The following is a 22,500-nucleotide window of genomic DNA, read 5'->3' on the forward strand; positions in this document are numbered from 1 at the left end:
TGGTAAATGTTGACTGCATTCATTTAAATTACATCCTTACATTACATTGTGTTCAATCCTACTGGAATTAGAATGAAAAAATGAACTGGGAATCATGGGAATATAGAAGAAAGGGAAGGACAGGGGCATGAGAGGGGACTAAAGGAGAAAAGTAGAGAAATAGCCAATCTAAAAGACTGGCTATTTTCACTATAAAAATAATGGGTCAATCAAGACCCATTGGATTAGAGCAGAGTCTTACGGGGTAGAGGTAGTGGAATCTCCCTCACTCTCCTCAGCAGCACTGGTGTAAAACTGTAACAACTCATCTTTCATGGACAGGTCGTGACGAAGCTGAGATACCTACATGCACACACACACACACACAAGTACCCACGCAACGCACGCACGCACATGCACGCACGCATGCACGCACACACAGATGGGAAAGCAGCAGAAAGGTGATATTTCAGACAACAGAGAATGAAAGGGCGATTTGAACTTGGAGTATAGGTAATTTAAGACACCCACACACGCACACACACACACACACACACACACACACACACACACACACACACACACACACACACACACACACACACACACACACACAAATATACACCCCCCACCGCCACACAGTGACGTTATGTACCTCCTCCCTGATGTGTTCCACTTGTTCCTCCAGTAGTTCATTTCTCTCACTTAGAGTTTTGTTTTTCTTCAGCAGTGATTGGCCGATACGAGCTGCCAACTCCAGATCTCTCTCTTTCTGTACAGACACACACATCCGATTGGTTAACTTTATCCCCTTAGAAGCAATGAGCTATTCGTCTTACTCTATGTAATGTTATGTAAGCTGTTAATTAATAATTCATGATCACTTCTCTGATGTAATGACCCATCACTGTGTTTACATCGTCGCTATCCACGAAGTTCTTAAAGGGACACATTATTTTTTAATTGTTCATATTGTTGGTAAATATCCACCAGCCTGTGTAAACAGTGTTTTGCATATGCCGGAAAAATAAGTCATCAAAGTTTTAATATAGTCTCTGTGCTGTGTGTCCTGTGTCCATAACTTTACATCTGAATTTGTCCTATGGCTGCTGGTAAAACAATGTACAATATACAATTCAGGCATTTAGCAGACGCTCTAAATCCACAGTAAGCAAGAAGAACACATGGTAATACATCAAATAAAATTAAAACATTAAAAAGCATCGAGCTACTTTGGATCATTATTTATAAGGCATGTCATGTATGTTATCATCTTGAGTAAAGATGTCAGGGCCTCTATGGACATCATAGACAGTCTCAGTATAAAGCCCTCTTAGAGTAATTAACAGCTTGTGTGACGTTGCTACCACGACTCACATTCCTTCTTTTATTCTGACTGGTTTTTGACTAACTGGGAGGATAATAGAGGCTTCTAGAATGTCATGTTCACCAAGGTGATACTGAGCAGCACAACACAACACAGAGGATCAAGGTCAACACACAAGGACAACTGACGTCTGCAGCTTGTGGTTTATTGCTTTGAGCCTACTTTTGCGTTGCTTGGCGACAAGAAAGGATTTTCAAGCTAGCTTAATTATAAGCAGTTCTTTTCGGCAAGTGACAAGATTGTGAGATGAAGAATCAATTAGACTTTGGGAAGTATACGTCTAATGACTCATTATTATGCAGTTTGCCAATTGCCATGTTGCCTAAATAATGCTCAGCCCTTGTAAGTGTCACGGTTCAAGTCAGGAGAGCTTGGTATAAATACACAAGGACTGAAGGACACAGGTGAACACAACTGAAAATCAACACTGGGATAGGCTGGGGAACTAACAGGACAAGGTGGAAACACTAGGCTAATCACAGTACAGGTTGACAAGGCAGGCAAACAGTAACAAGGCAGACAGGAAACACTAGGAACAATTCTACAAAATAAAAGCACACAAGGGCAAAGCAAAACTCAAACAGGAACTAGGAAACCAAGAACACAATACTTCAAAAATCAGAGGAACACAACAGAAAAGTAAAACACCAACCATTACTGGAAAACATGAAAACCAGCACGTCACGGATCGTGACAGTAAGCATTGTAAGCTTGTTTATCCCACCTTCCTATGAGTTTTTGATTATTTTGGCTACAATTGCCTGCCCAACACAGATGACAGATTGAAAGTAATAAACAAAAACAACAAAACTAATATATATATATATATTTAATTTTATATATTCTACTAGTCTCGTGTAGCCAGACGACCAGAGATCTCGTGATATGTCTGGGAAATCTAAATTCAATGAATGGCCTTGAATACCGGATAAAACCGGCAGTAACAAACCTACGCCTACTGCGCTGAAAACCAATCCTTATACCATCTCATATGACCGATCGCCCTACAATTATGTTTTAAAACTCCAAATTGTTTCCACACAGTTTTAGTCCATTCACTGAATTTAAATATCACTAGATGTATGAGTAAAGCAGAGATCTCTGATCCCAATGGCTATGCAAGACACATTTTACTGGACTGTCATGCTGTTGGAACCTGATTTACTGTCATGTTTGTGTTACAGTCTTACCTCCTCCAACAGTCGAGTGACAGCGTCAATGTCACTGTACGTCTTTGTCATCTGGCCCACTCTGTCAGAACACAACACTACAGACAGACAGACAGACAGACAGACAGACAGACAGACAGACAGACAGACAGACAGACAGAGAAAGACAAAAAGAGAGACCCTATTAGGTAACAGTGGAAACATGACCCACCAATACTGAATCCCTCTTTCATCTTTTCACAATTGTACCATGCTCATTGTCTAGTTCCTGACACACGCACGCACGCACGCACGTACGCCAGCCCACACGCACACACACACACACGCACACGCACACGCACACGCACACGCACACGCACACGCACACACACACACACACACACACACACACAGGCCAACCCATTGTCAATATATCAGGTAAGTCCACACAAATGCACTTCTATGTGTAATACACTTGTGCTAATGCGCCATATCTAGCTAATGAGTAGTTTAGAATAGGTAAGTTATTAAATGCCTCAAGAAGCACGCCCAGTGGTTACAGGCTTAACCACTTAAGCCATATTCTATACTTCATTGGATGTATGGTGTCACATAAAAAAAGAAAATAGCTGATCTACAAGCTCACAACGTGTTGCATCGTTATGCATTGTGAGCTTGTAGAAGGACTATTGTAGCTATTTCTGATGATTTTGTTTAAGATTTTGAAAGTTGTTAAGGGACATGAACCGTTTTCAACCAAGCATGTGGTTGAAATAACTTCATCCTAACCTCCACTCATGTGCTACCTATCATTCAGGGTTTATTTGAACCTGTTGCTTATCTGTTGGTCAAAAAATGCCAGCTGTATCAAGGGTGGACATTGTTAAAGTTCCTTGGAACTTTTTGGGCTGGATTCCAGGAAGAGATTGTTTTTATTGTCATTTTCCTTGAAAGTACAAAGTGACACTTCCATTCAGGGCAGCTGTCTAGGACATGCATTATGGGAATTATCAACACATCTCAGAGTGCTTGGCTGACGCTAGCCATTGTGATGACTAGGACAATAAAGTAGTTCACAGCACTTCATTGCTATTTTGAACAGAATGTTTTTACAGTTTGGAATGCAAAGTGATAGCTTCATGCTGGACAGAACTCCCATGGAAACGATGCAAAACAGAGTTGTCTGATGCAAACTACATCATTTCCATGTTTACAGGACGAGACAGAGGACATTTCATTGACGTTTCAACCTGACCGGACAGTGTAGAGAGAGCAGAAAAGTAGAAAGATGTGCAACAATGTGTTGTAAACAATTGTTAGTTATGTGGACTACTAGAGATGGCTGAACAACCAAATGGCTGTCACATGATCTGGTTGAACTTTCAATAAATACAAAGTGAGGCATTAATGCCAGTGACCATACTGGTTCTTTTAAAGTTGCCACACAACGACAATATTAACCATGAAATACCAAACTGCTCATTCATGGGAATAGTTATTGGTTCAGTCGATGTCTTGCTCAAGTACACTTTAACGCGATGCCGTGAGGAGCCGGGATTGAACCGGAAACCTTGCAGCTCCCAGGTAGCTCTCCTGAACCAAGTATATGTACGCTAATTGAGTGAAGTCACAGCTTTGAATCTGTGTAAATTGAGACTGAAGCACTAAACACTTAAATAAATCCTCTGGTCTTAGAGAAACAGACTTGAGTTACAGCTGTACCCAGACCGCTGTTTTTCGTCTATAACAAATCTCTTCTGTAACATCTATATACCAAATTCCAGAACTACATCTGATAATTTTGTTAAATGTTCCCCCCATAATAGGCATGCCGAGGTTCAAATGGTTCAAATGTTAGATACCATGTTGATTGTTGACTCCAAGGTGGGGTCGTACAAGCAGTATAAAACTGGTATAAAACATGCGCGCAACACATGCACACAAGTCTTGTCTATAGTGGGTGGGTGTGTTGTTAGAAGGTAGCACATTGCCATGGATACAAATCAGCGGATACAACCCAGAAGAGGCACGCAGTGACACACACACACACACACACACACACACACACACACACACACACACACACACACACACACACACACACACAACACACACACACACGATACGACACGCGTCACATACCAATTCCCTGATGATCTATGAGTTCATAGATTAGATAAGATCAGTCTGTGTGCCATGTTGTGTGTGTGTGTTTGTGTGTCACACTACAGTGTAACAGACAGTGTAGATAAGGTGAACAGGTGAATGACGTCATCTATATTGACTTCAATTATTAAATCACCTCCACTGAGAAAAAGTGAGAGAGAAAGAGTGGGAGAAAGAAAGAAAGACAGAGATGATGTTGGTACAGACTACAGAGACATTCACCACCTGTTTCTCGCTAACTGTGCTCCAGTTGTATGCCTTCAGAACTGCGTCAGTGGCTGAACACAGCAGTAATTATTAACATTTAAAGGTGGTTTTCAGTGGAGCTGCTTTACAGCAATCAGACACAATAAGGCCAGAGGTGTACAATTACAAGCAGCTTGGTGTTACTGGCTGCTACAACGCCATGACCCAGACTATCCACGTTCAAGGACAGATAAATAATACATTGTAATTTGTTTAACAGGGGTTTCTCAGTGCTTCTTGACCGACACAGACAATAAGCAACACAGACTATAAGCAACACAACAAAACTACAAAAAAACAACGCAAGAACAAAAGCAGGTACAATGGCACTGTATTGAATAACTGTATCCACGTTATGCAATAGCTTATCTAAAGACACACGAATATGCTGCCTCAGGTCAGTTTCCTACACACAAAATAAGGGAGGGCACCTTTTAGTCTTACACACAAGGAGCTAAACAACACCTGCTGCACAATGCGGTTGTACAGTGTGGGTACACCGGGCAACTCCCAGGAGAAGACTGCTGTGTGGCTCTACTGGGAAGCACCCAAAGGCGATTAAACGAAGCAAAGGGAGAACCACAGACTACCTTCATGCAGTTCACGGAGAACCTGTTGTTCCTCATCCTCATCCTGCTCTTCCTCTGTCTTCCCGTGATGTCTGGGCACACACGCCGGTTCCTCTACCTGGTCAGAGTACTCCAGGCTGTCCTCGCTGCCCTCCGGAGAAGGGGACAGCGCCATCCTCTCCCCCTCCGAATGCCACCACTATGTACTGAACCACACCATCCACAACGCCATGTCAGGGCACTGGGAATGTGACTGTGACTGTGTGTGAGTGTGTGTGTATGCGAGAGACACACAGAGTTACAATCTCTCTGTGGGCGGAGTGTTTATCTGTTAATCAATATTTGTGGGTGTGTGCAGCTATGTGTATATCTCTGTATCAAACATTGTACAAGTATGTGTGTCCATCAGTTCATGTGTACTGTATGCGAGTGTGAGACTCTCTGTGAAACACATCTGAGTGTGTGTGTGTGTGTGTGTGTGTGTGTGTGTGTGTGTGTGTGTGTGTGTTCTGTGGTATATTGATGTTCTGTAGGGTAAGGTTGAGTCAGTGAACATGTGTGAATGTGCATGTGTGTGTGTGTGTGTGTGTGTGTGTGTGATGATCTGATCTGTGATCCGTCCGCCAGACAGTCAACAATACTGGCTCCTCCCTCTCTCCTCTCTGATTGGCTATTGATCAGCCAACTCTATTTGGAGAGTTTTGGAGTGGGGCAGACCTACTCTGACAGCTGTCCATCAAACGGCTCTCTGGGTTTAAAATACTCTGCACATAAGCTATGAAACAACTTAAAATAATGTATTAATGTAGACTATACCACTTAATTATTTGGCTTTTAAATTCAGACATCAATTTGCAGTCTCCCCCCCCCAGCCCCATGCAATGAGGTTGAAATGGTACAGTCCAAGTCAACAGCAATTGGTTGTAGAGTTTAGCGAACCATCTCAGACAGACACCAGTGATGGTTCATGTCCAATTGAAAACTCCACTGCTAGTGCAGAGAAAATGGTACAGTCCTCTATGGAAACAGGGCAGTGTGGAGAGAACCATAACAAACCCACACCTGTTCATAGGGTGGAGCTAAACACAATGATACATTCACAGGTGAATGACCGCACGGCACTCACATGATTACACTACTCACAGCAGCACACGGTGAACACAATATTAAATTATGTCTTAACTTAATATTTTTGAGCGGTGATAAACGCTCCAACACGTGACTATAGTGTGTATCATTATTAGTCTATTAGTTCAGCATTAATTATGCCCGGTTACTGTAGTTACTGTGGGTCAATACATCATCATCACCGCTCACTTGATTTATTTTCAGACAAAACTTCATACCTGTTTTTATGAACATTCAAAGCCAACACTAAATGTGCATTAAACATTAGGAATGTTTGGAATACTTTCCATTAAGCAAGAAACACCACACGCACACGCACACACACACACACACACACACACACACACACACACACACACACACACACACACACACACACACACACACACACACACACACAATGTTTGGAACATTTTCCATTAAGCAAGCAAGAAAATAACACATGCAGACAGAGACACACAGACGCATGGCACACGCACAGACACAGGCAGAATTCAATATGCCAATGCTACAAATCATTGATGTGATGTCTTGTGTCATGTTGCTTAGGCTACACAAATTCATGTATCTTATATACAAGTGAAAAGGTGTACCCATACTCATTCTTCATGCTCTATCTCCGACCGAACCACACTTTTACCACACATCTCTATATGCAAAATAAATTCGCCACCCTCCCCGAACTGACATAGCCTATTTTTTAGCCGTTCAAGTTTCTTATTTACTCTGCAAATATTACTTTTATGAAAATCACGATCGAGCCAGCAGATAAACGGGTGCCACAACACGCCGAGAAACAAGGAATTTAACCACGCTACTTGCATACACTGCAACTCGCTTACAATTCGCAAACCTGGCAACACTGCCTGCCTCTTACGTCACCAGCTCTGCTCCTCCTGGCCTCCGTAGTCCGTCGCGCTCACAATCTGTCGCAGCCATCTTGCTTTTCTTTTGGATGGGCGAGTGGACATTTAATGCTAATAAATTAATTATAGGTCCAGCAAGCAAATCATGATGGTCTGATTGTGCTCAATAGGTCACAATAACATTCCGAAATTAGGTGTTGTGTTTTGTATGGCATTTTCCCCAGTAGTAGTTGCATATCTATCTCAGCTTTTGCCTGATAGCACACATGCTAACGTCAGCAGCCATAGCAACATACAGTGTGCGCAGACATAACATGAGTTGTTTACAACACAAACACACGGCCTTTTCACCACGCAATACACACAACAGCTCGGGAGTTATTAAACCGAACGTGGACGCTGTTTCAGTGTTACATATTTCAGTGTTAGCATATCGGAATAATTGTAACGGCATGCATGATAAATGTAACAACGCTAAAAAACACCATTAAACATATCGTTTTCACCTTAAAGCTATTACATTTCATTGAAGCAACTCCTTAGCATTGTTTTCATACCATGGATGTGATAAGATAATGTATCAAACATAAGGGAAATATTAAATAGGATCGGGTGTACCAGTTTGGCCATTTCTTTTTTTTCAATGGGGCAATACATTGATTAAACAAACGTTTGATTGATTGAGTTGTACAACGTTATACAACCCTAAACTAATTTTAGAATACACTACACAATACAATACAATTTTAGAACATATTTTGCACGTTCCATTTTTTTACTCAGAGATCCCTTTAGCTACACATGTAATATTTCCAGGCAACGGACCTACACATGTCAGCTACCATAAACCACTTCAAGTTATTAGGACGAAATAACTGACAGGAGTGACGGTGCTGTGCTGTGAGTAAACTAATAGGGGAGAGCCGCCAAGGATGTAACATTTTGCACGTTTCATTCTTTTACTCAGAGATCCGTTTAGCTACACATGTAATATTTTCAGGCAACGGACCTACACATGTCAGCTACCATAAACCACTTCAAGTTATTTTTTTGATAAAACAGGTCGGGAGTTATTCAACCGAACGTGGACGCTGTTTCAGTGTTACATTTGCTGCGCATATCGGATCAATTGTAACGGCATGCATGATAAATGTAACAACGCTAAAAAACACCATTAAACATATCGTTCTCAGCTTAAAGCAATTACATTTCATTGAAGCAACTCCTTAGCATTGTTTTTATACCATGGATGTGATAAGAAAATGTATCAAACATAAGGGAAATATTAAATAGTATCGGGTGTACCAGTACCAGTTTGGCCATTTCTTTTTTTTCAATGGGGCAATACATTGATTAAACAAACGTTTGATTGATTGAGTTGTACAACGTTATACAACCCTAAACTAATTTCAGAATACACTACACGATACAATACCATTTCAGAACATATAATATTGGCCAATATGTCAAATATGTAAATATTACATATAATGGCATTGAATGGAAGCGGACCATTTGTAACACATGTTACAAATGACCCGCTTTTGCAAGTTTTCTTTGCAGTTGCTTACAGACCAGAATGAACGTGAATTCCGTCTAAACACGATGCAAACTAATGAAGAACATAAGCATGAACACATCCATGTGGATTTTTATTCACCAACACCAAAGACAAAAATTGTACCACACATATACTCCAGGTGTAAAATTAGACGCATTTTGAAGGTAAACACTTCAAACTTCAAACTCCTGGCCACGTAGAGTACGTTGCTGTACACATACTGACGCGATGGCGTCATGGTGGCGTTGACCAATCAAGATATAACGTCCATGTTACAACCGTGAAGCGTTACAACCTTGGCGGCTCTCCCCTACATTTGTTACTAACATTAGGTTGTGGCGAAGTAGACACGTGGCCAGCAGATACTGTGTTTTGGACAAACAGGCTAGGTATTGGTGTTGATTTGGGTCAACTGGACAAACAGCGTGGTGTTGTTTTGTGTCTGTGTTTGTGTTGGAGCGCCTCAGTGTGGCCGTACAGGTCATGTGCAACCTCTTCCACAGAGAGATGGAGACACTAAATCTCAGCTGGACAAACATGTTTGCATGCATGCATCGCTGCCTTGCATGCTGTGTGCTACTGTTGAGTCTGTCACTTACTTTGACTGATTTATGGCATTGTCTTTCTGTTAAAATCCAACTATGTTAATTTAAGAACTCTGGGCATATAGGTCATTGTTTATTCACTGTGCACACGTGTAGCCTATTGTATGTCAGACTGTATGTCTGTCCCACAGTCACAATCCTTTAGTACTTAGGCTGTGGAAATATTCAGGACAAAACAATGGTACATTTCCAATAACCCATTCGTTACTACATGTGGAGTCAACTCCCGCCATTTATTTCTTCCCATAGTGCGTGGCAAAGTCGCTCTGGGATGAGTGCGCGCGTAGCGCGCACGAAATTCTAGTAATGTATAAGTGAAATGTTGGACGTGAGAAAGTGCCAGGTCACCTGAGCAGATCTCCTCTCACATTTCTAAATATGTGCCACATCAAAAGGCAAGCCGCTTTGCCATCGTTAGCTTCTTAATCATCAGTGGTGGAAAGTAATTAAGTAAATTTACTAGTACTTAAGTAGGCCTACTGTACTGTAGAGCCACGCTTTTTAGGTAGTGCGAACGGTGCGGCTACACAGGGCCTCGCGCCTTGCGAGCCTTGAGCCTTGCGCGCCTCACGCCTTGCGAGCCTTGAGCGCCTTGCGATGCCTCGCGCTGCGAACTTAGCGGCATCGCAAGGTGCGAGGCTCACAAGGCGCGAGGCCTCACGCTAGACAGCAGTTTTTCATTCTTTGAAATGGGAACGGCTTTACATGCTCCCCTCTCACTCTCTCTTCTTTTAATTGAGATATTAACTATTTAATTACAAATTTCCATTTTGCACCCATATTTTACTGCCATGTCTTATTACAGTGTTGCTTTTTACAAATAAAATAAGCTAATTAAGAAATGCCACGCTTTATTTGATTGATCACAAAGTTAGTGTGAGGCTACTTTGATGGGAGAACTCACAGGTCCACTATAAGACCCGCTGCCTGGGTGTGAACTGTGAAGAACTCTAGTTACTTACCTCGTGCTGGTCGTTTGAATAATTAATCCAAGGTTTGTTTGTCTGGACTCTGGAGACCCAACACTATGTCATATTATGGACGGTTTAAACTAAGTAAACTTTAAGAGGAGCTGGTCATTGTGCTGCATGCAGAGTGAGAAGCTGCTCCGCTCTGCTAATTGATGACCTAGATATTTGCTGACTGGCATGAGGTATAATTTCACAGCACCTGCAATTCCAATAGTAACCTATAACATAAGGCTTTCATATACTATTAATATTTTTTCTAATAAGGTTTGGCCTAATAGATGTAATTAATTGATTGATTAATTAATTAATTAACAAACAAAAAAATCGCACAGGGCCTTGCATTTGTCCCACGGCTCTGACTGTACTTAAGTACAATTTTGAGGTAATTGTACTTTACCAATTTCCAATACTTTGCTTCTATAGAGCGTCGCAGTCCCGCCCCCTCGAGAGACCCGTCGCAGTCCCTCCCAAGGGGGAGGGACTGCGACGCTCTATAGGCCTATTCTACCTTTACTCCACTACGTTTATTTGAAAGTTTTATAGTTACTAGTTACTTTGTAGATTGTGATTATTATTACAAAACATGCATTAACTGCTTCAGCCCATATACATTTTGGCGATCTACTGTACATGCGATGCATTGTGAGCTTGTATATCTGCTTTTTATATACATTTGAAAACTTGTGAAATGGGACATTCTGCACAATAAGCATGTTCTTCTTTTGGTACTTTAAGTACATTTTGATACGAATACATTTGTACTTTAACTCAAGTAAATTCTGAATTCCAGACTTTTACTTGTTATGGAGTTATTTCTACATCGCCGTATTGATACGTTTACTCAAGTAAAACATTTGAGTACTTTTCCCACCACTGTTAATCATTATAATTACTCTATAACGGGTGTGAAACCTGCTTGAATGGGCGAGCTCAATTGGCCCCCACATTCCTATGAACACAATAGAGCAAGCAGTCCTAGATACCGGTACAAACCAGCCCAGGACCTCCCACCTCTCCTCTCCTCTGTTCTTTATATGGCTCTTCTGTTTTATACGTGGCAGCGCTTCATAGGAATTCAAATTAATATCACAGTTTTTCTCAAAGTTTTGCCTCGATTATGATTAATTAACGATTATCAAAATGTAAGTATATGTAGTGGAAACAAGTTCTGCTGTCTGTGGTTCTGCTGGCTTGTAACACAGTTTGTGATGTGAACTTGATGGAAGAGCAGTGTTATAGTGTTATATAATCTAACTGTTTATAGGTTCATCCTGGTGATCACAGCATGTTTAGTCCAATTCTTAAAATCAACATTATACTTTACAATATTGCAAACTAACTAACGATTAACCACTTTGTTATTATGTAGGCATTACTGATGTGTACATTTTGCTAAAACACCAATGATCATTCCCACAATAAATGCACAATATCAATGTTGAGGTAAAAAAAATATACAATTATTGTGATATTTGATTTTGTCCATATCGTCCAGCCCTACTCCAAAAGCATACCATAATCTTTTGAGGATGCCATTGGTCTGTCCCATTAGTGTCAGTATGGTATGAAAATCAACTTGCAGAAACAAAATGCAAATATCAGCCGGAGAAGCAGATAATTTGAATGTGGATTTAACACCTGTTAACACTATGACTTACTATCATGTACTGTACCCGACTACCGTATCAGCGTTTTACTTTCATACTTTTTCCAATATGCACAATATCTGCATTATGTACTGCTTGCTTTTACTTAGCCTATATTTGTGATTCACCAGTTAAATGCCTTTCAGTACACTTGTGTAAAATGGATTGAATAAAGTGCAAACTGAACTGAACAGAGTTTATTAAAGCTGTATTAAATCTCTAAAGCTCTGTCCTTCAGTCCTCCAGTCTACCAGCCCTCTAGAGTCCTCCTTCAGCAGCCCTACCCTCTGGTCAGCCTCTATCCAGCCATACTTCATTTTCAGAGGTTTGCGTATGCCAGAGCACCATTGGCAGGCTGCTATGGAGGCAGCCATGTAAATCAATGAGCTAAATATATGACAACCTACTTCCAACTCGCTCTTGCGTATACCAGCTCAGAATAACCCCCCCGAATCAGCTGCTTTCTATTTCTGCTTCTCTACTCTCACTCGTAGTATTAAATCTAGTGGTTTCACCCAGCCACAACACTAAGCCAACCTGTCATGCTATTCATCTGATCATCTGCACTTGTGGCTAAAGTCTCCTCATCCTTGATGAAGTTTGCTCTTCTGGGAATTAGCCTTGTTTACCACAGGACAAACATAAATATCTTACTTATCTTACTATGTATGCATTTAGCAGATGCTCTTTTCTTATCCAGAGTGACTTACTGTACAATCACTGCATGTGCTGCAAAGAAACGAGGATAGCAGGTAAACATCAAACACAGCATCCATGAGAGAGAGAGAGAGAGAGAGAGAGACGATGGAGAGAGGATGAGAAAGGAGCAGGAGGGAGGCAGGTAATAAACCAACTGCGGTGACAGAACCTGTCAACAAAGTCACACACACACACACACACACACACACACACACACACACACACACGTGCACTGCATGCATGCATGTTAATACCAACACAATAGCTGGCATCACTGTCTGCTAAAGCCATCCATTCATGCTCTTATCCACAGTATGTGGCCAGAGCAATGTCCCACGGTTCAATTCTGTTAGGAGTCCTGCGGTGCAAGTCATTCACCTTCTCTGTCCTTAGTTTCCTGTCTCTCTACTCTGCTGTCTCACTTATCCCCCCCCCCCTCCCTTTTCTCCTTAAGTTAGAAAGAAGAATATCCCCATTCGATGAGCATCTGCTTTGAAATGATGTCTGAGAAGTGAGAATCATGGATGTGATGTAATGAGTGCACATCCCTTACCATCAGTACATTCATCATAGTACCAATCCAGCTCATAGTAGTCTGCCTTGACAAACCCCCGGTCTCTCGTCTGTCGTCTCTTCATCACGTCTCACTGTTCAGAGACAAGACTGTGTCTTTCACCGTGTCCCACCATGCTCAGCTCAATGTCTCTGGCGACTTCCAATGTCCCGGCATGTTTAGAATTTAAGACACCTGGTTTGTCCTCAGATCGTTAGCCTATAGTCGCCTGTCCTCTAGAGATTCCTGTGTCCCAGCATGCCTACGGGCTCACCCGTTGGTACGAGGTTCGGTCGGGACTCCATGGACATTTCTCGTCGGTGACAGTATGTATGTATGTATGATGTCCCATCGTTTAAGGATGTCCTATCTTGTCCCGGGTTAATCAGAAGCCAAACGGCGCTGTGTTGGGTGCCATCTTCATTTATCCTCCTAACGAGGATGCTTATGTGGTGTGTTGTCTCAGAGTTGTCTCTCCTGTTATGATCCCAGCATCATTAATACTCTAACGTCCTTCTGTCCGTCCTAATCCTTAGATGTCGACATTAGTGCACCCTTCAATGAGAAACGGCTGTCTGTCTGTCCCTGCATCTAACAATTCCTCTCGTCTGTCTGGGCAGTTGTCCAACTATCTGTCCAGCCTTCAATCACTACCTTGATGTGACAATGTCCCATCCTCTTTGTGGGTCCATCTATCAATGTGTCTGTTTCTTCCTGTCTGTCCTTGAATCGGCTGCCTGCCTTCCGATAAGGTCTGTTTGTCCTCAGCTGCTTGCTGTCTGTCCTCTGCTGAGGACATGCCTATACGAACCTGCTGTTTCCTTTTCAAAACATCCTGCAAAAAGCGCTACACACATGGACTGCAACCATCAATGCACACACACAGAGAGAGAGAGAGAGAGAGAGAGAGAGAGAGAGGGAGAGAGGGAGGGAGGGAGAGATGGAGAGCGAGAGAGATAGATGGAGAGAGGGAGAGAGAGTGGAATAGGGAGGGAGAGAAGAGTGCAGCAGTAGCAGTCACGGGTTTTGCAGCAGAAGTGATGACAAATTGGCAATGATGACTCAGGCAAGTGGGCGGGACTACAGATTATTCAAGACCAATCGTATAAGGCGCTGTGCCTTCTGCTAGGTCCCTCCTCCAGTCTTACATCAGAATCATCCCTTACACCCCCCCCTCCCTCGCCTACTTTGTCCTTCTGAAAGGTTGCTATAGTAACAGGCTCCGACTCCAGCAAGGCGGGAGCAGCATATGAGGCCAGTTGGCAAGACAGAGCTGTAGTGTTGGCATAGCTTATGCTACATGGAGGCTAACAGGAAACCTCCATGAGGCAAACATAAAGGACTATTTGATATGGGATCCGTGTTCTGGAGCGGCCATTCATCTGGTGATTTCAAAGATCTCATCATCTCATCTTTTGAATTGCTCCTTAAATTTATGTCTGTAAATTAATTTGCATTATTCACTTTTCTTTCATTTTTTTGCATTGATAACCAACTATTTTCATTAACTTTTTTCAGAATTTTACAATTTACAATTTGTGTTAAAAAGTAAATAAAATAATAAGAAGAAAACAAAATCAAAAAGACACTACAGGCTACATGTTAACCAATACATAATAAATACCTTGTTATATGAGAAGGAGGTGTTTGACTGAACCCTGGCTTGGCGGCTCCTATCACACATTTGGGTTGATTTAGATCCATGAGACCGCCACAGGACATTTGGTTTAGCTTTTTTATATTGTTTTTTAGTATGAATAAAAAAGCATCTGCAGGCGAGTACCTACAGTATACCTATCTCTAGCTGCTGTTTGTATGACTGACAGAATGTCTGGCAGATGATTTACATCTGGAGAACATCAGCCAATCAGAAGCCCCCCCGCCCCTCCGTCCTACTTCCTGTACAACTCACATGGCGGGATGTCATCAAACATGGAGTAAGGCACAGAGTGAGGTTCCTGCACCATGATTGGTCGGCTGCCAGTCGTGTCATCAACTGGCCTCTCCCCTCTCTGATGCAACATGTCTAATATATGTAAATAATATTTAACAAGGATATCATGCCAGAGATTATTACATAATTAAAACACTCTCTATGACAGTGACCAGACACTGAAGCCTGACTTGATGCCACTAATTAGTAATTACTAATTAACACATTTTCAACCAGAGAAGGGCCACCAATTACAGATAATAATACATGCAGTAGATACAGTATGCACGCCAAAATATCTAACAAACAGAATTAAGGTTGACCATTTTCCAAAGCTGAGCAGTATGCTTCTGAAAATGGTCAACCTTAATGCCAAGTACACCATGAGACATACTCGATGGGTTAAACATGACAGACCATTCTGGAATCTTGTTTAACCACCTGAGAACTGTTTTAGAATGAATGTACCACCATACCTGGGAACTCTTTTAGACTATAGGTCAGCAGACCTTAACCACAAGACCTGACTGACCACCAGTCTGTATTGCTTTTATTATCTTTGAGAGAATGCATCTCTCTCTCTCTCTCCCTCTCTCTCTCTCTCTCTCTCTCTCTCTCTCTCTCTCTGTGAGTCCAGGTAAATGAGAGTACATAAAGGTCAAGCCTATAGGACAGCTCTTAGTTTTTAGACACATGCACGCACGCACGCACGCACACACGCACGCACAACAGTCTCCACCATCATAGGTTGTGTAGACAGCCATGTCTACATTTGTTGTGGAAACACTGTGCAGATGTCACATCCACGCCCATATAACCACATAGCCATCAGAACACAAAAGAATAGAATTAACCAAATGCAATCAATGTTCATGATGAAACTGCATGGAACCATTACAACCATATTAAATCAACTGTTGTTGGTTGGAAGTGGAAATGAAGACAACGCAGCTTTTGTTTTCCGTTTTTCTACGAATATATTCAATGATGAAAATATATACAGAGTTTGTCTTTGATGACAATGCAATCCAAGGAGTCGTGAGACTTGCCTCAGACTTGTCGCACATTATCACTTAATTAAACCCGCCAGAAGGTTAAATCTGTATTGACATTCTCCATATTAAAGCCTTATGTTATCGTGTCAAAGTCTGAAATCTTATTGCCGCAGTACAGTTCAACAGTTAGTTGTTCAGACACAAACCTACAAACTTTTAACAAGTGATTCAGAACATAACTGTTTATGTAGAATCCGGTTCATGTACTACATTGTTGTATGCTGTCCCCTGTCGCTGTCAGTCTGATAAAATGATGAATGATGAATAAACTTTAACCCATTTTGGGCGGGAAACCCTTTTGGTGTTAGCATTATGTTATGCTTTAGCTATTGAAAAATATCAGATCTACAAGCTCATAGCACGCCACCGAGTGGCGCGCTACAAGCTTGTAGGTCTGCTATTTTTGAAAAATATCAGGTCCAAATAGGTTAAAAATGAACTTATCTTTAAAGGATAAATCTACATCGGCTCCAACATTCCGTCAGGAGTCGAGCACTGCCATGTGTATGGACAAAAAGACGTACAGTGGTGTTTCAAACACTACTTAGGATATCCTGAAATCTTTGATAAGAGCATTATGTTGCTGACTTATTTGGCATGGGTATTTGTTTCACCTTCATCTGATAAAAGTATATTGGGCGACTTACAGAAGTATTTGAGAGTCTCCTCTATCTGTTCCGTAGTGAGGCCAAGGGCGGCGTCGGGGGCAACCAGTGGCGTGTGCAGCCAATCATCTTGCTCGTAACCGAAGATAGTATCTGCCCTTAGCCGGTAGACGGGCAACTGCTCCTCCAATAAGCTGATGATCTCAAGCTCCGGCAAATCAGTATTGTTACACACATCTGCACAGAGGGAAAGAGACAAACATAATTAGTTTAGAATGAATTATTTACACCTTTACACTCTGTACGGGCTGGCTACTTGTGTGCAAGTCCTAGTCTGGTGGCAGAATTAGCCTCATTTGGCGACAGGGAAATGATCATCTTTATAAATACTTAACCTATATGCATAACAGTGTTTAAGAACAATGTATAACTACGTGATTCACATAAGTAGTGTATTTGGAAATTATTCTCGCCTTTTCACCTTTTCTCTAAATCAGGGAAGGTTGAGGGAGCAGTGAGCACTGAGGCTGCATTCTACTACACTGTTATGCCTAACTTACAGTATACTTAGTTGCGTGCCGATATCACACACCACAGTATGGCCACTCTACAACGCATTCCTGCAATGTTGTGAGCTTGTCTATCGGCTATTTTCGGTGTGCAACACGAGGCGCAACCAAATATAAATCAGGCATTAGTGTGACACACATTTACACCCCACCAGTATGACCAGTTACTGGTCATACTTTTGGGCAACTAAGCGGCTCCACCTGCCGTGTTGGTGGTAAAATACCGTGTAAAGGGCACCTTGAGTTGTTTGAACTGGCAACCTTTTGGTGAACAAAAAGGGAAGTTCCTTTGCAGTTTATAGTTGTATTCTTTCTTCAAGTGGCAAAGGAAGGTTTAGGAGGACCTCACGTGGCGGTTTGAGGAACTGCACCACCACTACCAGTTAGTCAACATTACAACTTCAAAAACATTCAATTACAGTCTAGTCTATACTGTACTGTCTTTATGTATGCTGAACAGAATGTGACTACCATGTCCACGGTAGGTTGTCACTTGTCAGTAATGCTGTGTTAACATTTAGGCGTCACCGTGACTGTGCTAATAAGAGCCAGGAAAATTGAACACACTCACACTCCATGGTTACCAAACACAACACCACATGTTGTGGTTTGAGAAGATTGTTGAAAGCTATGGTAACCAAGCTGGGTATTTAGGCTGGAAGAACTTGCCTAAAAGTCCCATACCAATAGGTTCACTTCTCATAATACAGTGTGCAAACCATCTGGAATGGCACTATCTGAAGTTAACTGGAGGGCTACTACTGTCTTAAATTCAAGGTATACTGCATTATCTATAACTTCTTTGTAATACAAGGGATGACAAAAACAATCCCCTAAGATTTATGATTGCCTTAACATGCTGACCAATACAGCAAAAAGTATGAAAATGTAAATTATACAAATGATAGACTTAAATTGCATGTATATAGATTGCATATGGTTATGTATAAAATAAATAAGAAATACAGTGAATGAATGATTTTATAAATGCCTCAATGTATTTACTACAGTGTTCTGTTGATGTGTACAGTATGTCATGTTCTTTACTTGTAGTGCATTAACTGGTCTTTGTTTAATGTTTGGTTGTCACTGCACATTTTTTATATTTCTGATTCGAATTCAATGTATAACAAACAGTATGAGTTTGAACATTGTACCGTAACAAAGCAGGGCAGTAAGCTCTCTGCTGTCACACAGCCAACAGCATTCCTGTGAAACGCCTTACTATTTTAACTGGAGGGCAGTGGGCACATGATCCATGAGTTACAGTGGAAAATCTAGTCATCTTAACCAGGCTTCCATCTTCCAGGGTCTGCTTAGCACATTATGGAACCGGACATGTGTTCAGAGTGTGGAACAGCCTCATTGGATGTGAGGGCCGTTCAAATCAGTCTATGCTTTTCAGAAGGTTCATCTTCAACAACTTAAATCCTATATATACTTATTTGACCAGGGTGACCCAGGTCTAGTCTGGTCTTCCAGCCTGATTCGCTGCGTTCCGTGAACGTGATGGAACGCAACGAATCAGGCTGGAAACCAGGCCACCCCAGGGCTCTATATTTAGTCCGCTGCTTTTTTTCCATCCACAATAAATCTCTTCTGTGAAAATAGCTGTTCTAAAAGCTCAAATGCACTTCGATGGGAGCCTGTCAATCTGCTATTTTTGCCAAACGTTCGCCTATTAAGATGCTAGCTGGGTTCATAACTGATGGTTAGCCTACATGGTTTCTTTCCATCTTGTTACTTTTGTGTTGTTGCTGTTTTTGTTGACAACTAAATACTTTGCTATATACATTTTCATACAGTGAACAGCGACAATAGCCGATCTACAACAGTCGGATCACAAGCTTGTAGATCCCAAATGTATGGAGTCAGGACAGAAAGACTTTAGTTAAGAGCTCTGTGTACAGTCACAGTCATTGTAAAGCTGTTAACTGTCTACAAAGGCAAGACTCTGTCAGGACTCAGGAGTAGTGTATGCCTGCACATGACACGCACACACACGCACGCACGCACGCACGCACGCACGCACACACACACACAAACACACACACACACACACACACACACACACACACACACACACACACACACACACACACACACACACACACACACACACACACACACACACACACACACACACACACACACACACACACACACACACACACACACACACACACACACACACGCACACTCATGCTGTTAATGCCTAATCCAGATGGAATGACTGCTGAGGCAGCAAAACACACACACACACACACACACACACACACACACACACACACACACACACACACACACACACACACATACAGCCTGTGTCTCCATCACATAATCTAATTACAACACAAATGTGAACAACTATATAGAAAAGTAATAGTTCGTCATAATACAAAGACTTGAATGGACATTTCACCCATTCACTTTTTATTATATCAAATATGAGGTTAATTCAGGAATTTAGCTTTGGCATTTTCTGCTGTGACAACCAGGCATAATACCTTTACTGAGGAACTAGCTAAAACAGAACATGTTTTATGTATGTTAGATAATATGACCAGATTATTTTACTTGGAGCCATGCCCTTCAGCACAATATTTCTCCAAGGTAGATGTTCTGCTTTTGTAGTGTTTTAGTTGTAATGAAAACCTGTATACACTCATGCAAGTTCAGTGCTGTTATGTGTTCAATTTCATTGTACATGACTGGACCTCTCAGCTGCTGCTGCTGCTGCTGGTTGTGCCTAAGAGTAAGACTAGGTTATAGAGTCAAAACATTTATACATGCATTTCTTTTAAGGATTTACTGTCCATTCTTTATCTCCAGCAGGTTAGATGTAGACCTAATGGTCTTCTTTCAGGTCTCAGACATAAATTATAATGAGTGTACTATCAGACAGAATGAGATATACGTAGCTCGTACTGAATGAATGGAGCTGCTAAGTAACTAAGAAAGCTGATTGCATTAATTCTCAGATCTCACACTGTGTTTGTACGTGGACACGAAAAGAAGCACCGACCACTGTACTGAACAACCTTTCATACCTGTTGGGCCATATAGTATAGTCAAGGTTTCTGACCAGGGGGTGAGACTCCCCATGATGCATGGGTTAAAGCACAGGATTTAAAAATATCATAAACACAACCTGTACAGAGAATTATGATACTATATATAGGTGCTGGGGTGGCAGTGCAGGGTTAGGGTTAGGCTGTGGCAGTTCCTGTCCACACCAGACTAGGCGTTCAACTCCTCCACGGCTTGGCCGGGTGTCCATATGGATTAGAATTTGCCATGTTCAAGGGAGGTGAGCTGGGCATCTTTGTCGCTGCACCAACGTTGATCACCGTGCTCAGGTTTTGGCCTGGGTCATTGGCATAATCCTAACCAGGATCCTAACTGCACGTGAAGCCACATATAGTCGAGTCATGGGATATCGGAAATATGGGCAGTCCACAGGGGAACACACACCCACATAGAGACAGAGAGGCTGTCAGATATGCTTTCAACATGTCTCAACTAAGTAACTTTTTTTTATTGGCACACACCAATAAATCAACACTTCGGCTATGAGCCTTCGTTTATTGGTGTGTGCCGGCTCTAATGACAAAACCCATTGATGATGTGCAACCTCTTTTTCTTATTTATCTTCCACCATCCGTTTCTCTTTTTCCTCACTAAATAGCAGCAAAGGATGCTTTAACAAGACATGAGCCTCCATTTTAAAGCCACCCCAAGATCCCCAAGACCTCTCCATGCACAACCAGCTGGAAATGTTGACAAGAGGCCATGAAAAGTATAGGGTTCATTCTAGAAGTTGCGAAATAGATTATTAGACATTGTGTGTGCACACCATAGACTGTAAAAAAAAATGGTGCACACTCACAGTTGACATTTTTGGCCTGAGGGTGGCACTACTAGAGGAAGGGTCATAGGATCGCTTAAACAGTTAGGGTTCAGCCAACAGGGAGCATGAATGTGTTCACAGATGTCGTGCCAGTCTCGCAAATGTAATATTTGGCCTAAGGGTGACTCTAGACTAGAGGAAAGGCCATGATGTCACCAAAATCAGTAGGGGGGTGTATGACTGCATTAAGTTTCATAATTATTTGTTTTATTAGTTGTAAGATAATGTGGTATTATTTGGTTAAAAGTGGTGGATTGCTGACCAACAGACTCACCATTAGGGCCCTGTCACAAGTGGGGCTAAAAATAAGACCATTGATTCTTGGCCCTGTAAATTGGTTATTGGTTATGTTCATTGTCCTTTACTTCGACTCACTGACCCTGTCAGTGAGTTGACCTGCTTGTTGTGAATTACTAGTTGGGAGAGAACCAGCCAATCAACCAGCGCAGTCATTGGGATTCAAAAACTAATAGAGGGTCAAGTTTAAGTTTAATAATAGACCAGAAGCTCTGTGTCAGTTCACACAACACAACTGACTGGCTTTTATTACAATGAAATAACACCTGACGTAGTCTGATTGCTCCGTCGAGTTGTCAATCAAAAGTGTCAACAGGAATATACTTAATCAGTTCTACACATTTGGGCCATTGATCCATTGAATACTGCCTCTGATTGCTATATATTACCATGACTTCCTGCTTTTCACTCCTTCATGTTTCTCTGGACATTGTGAACACCAGAGTGTGAGGAGGAAACGGAAATCCCTCAAATTAAACTAGTTCCACTTATCCAAGAGAATCTGAGACCTTGGTCAATCCTAGCTGTATCCTACAGTGGTATTACTAGCCGATAGCTCCAGGAGGACGGACTTTGTTAAAAGGTCAAGTTCAAATGTAATTATAGA

The 22,500-nt window shown here is 41.7% G+C and overlaps 1 protein-coding gene across 7 annotated transcripts in view; it reads right to left on the minus strand.

Annotated features, from left to right (window-relative positions):
- Positions 1-22,500, minus strand: part of trak1a (trafficking protein, kinesin binding 1a) — a 39,650-nt gene that overhangs the window by 15,841 nt on the left and 1,309 nt on the right. For 6 of the 7 annotated variants that reach the window (XM_080768637.1, XM_080768638.1, XM_080768642.1 and 3 more), the window contains exons 2-5: positions 17,160-17,354; positions 2,557-2,633; positions 635-751; positions 242-342 (exon numbers count right to left, since the gene is read on the minus strand). In XM_080768637.1, the coding sequence (XP_080624763.1) occupies positions 242-342; positions 635-751; positions 2,557-2,633; positions 17,160-17,354 (490 nt within the window). Of the gene's footprint in view, positions 1-241; positions 343-634; positions 752-2,556; positions 2,634-5,516; positions 5,686-17,159; positions 17,355-22,500 lie in introns of those variants that run through there. The other variant, XM_080768639.1, reaches the window with a different exon arrangement.

This window comes from Protomyctophum bolini, assembly GCF_963924005.1.
Source record: "Protomyctophum bolini genome assembly, chromosome: 7".
NCBI lineage: Eukaryota > Metazoa > Chordata > Actinopteri > Myctophiformes > Myctophidae > Protomyctophum > Protomyctophum bolini.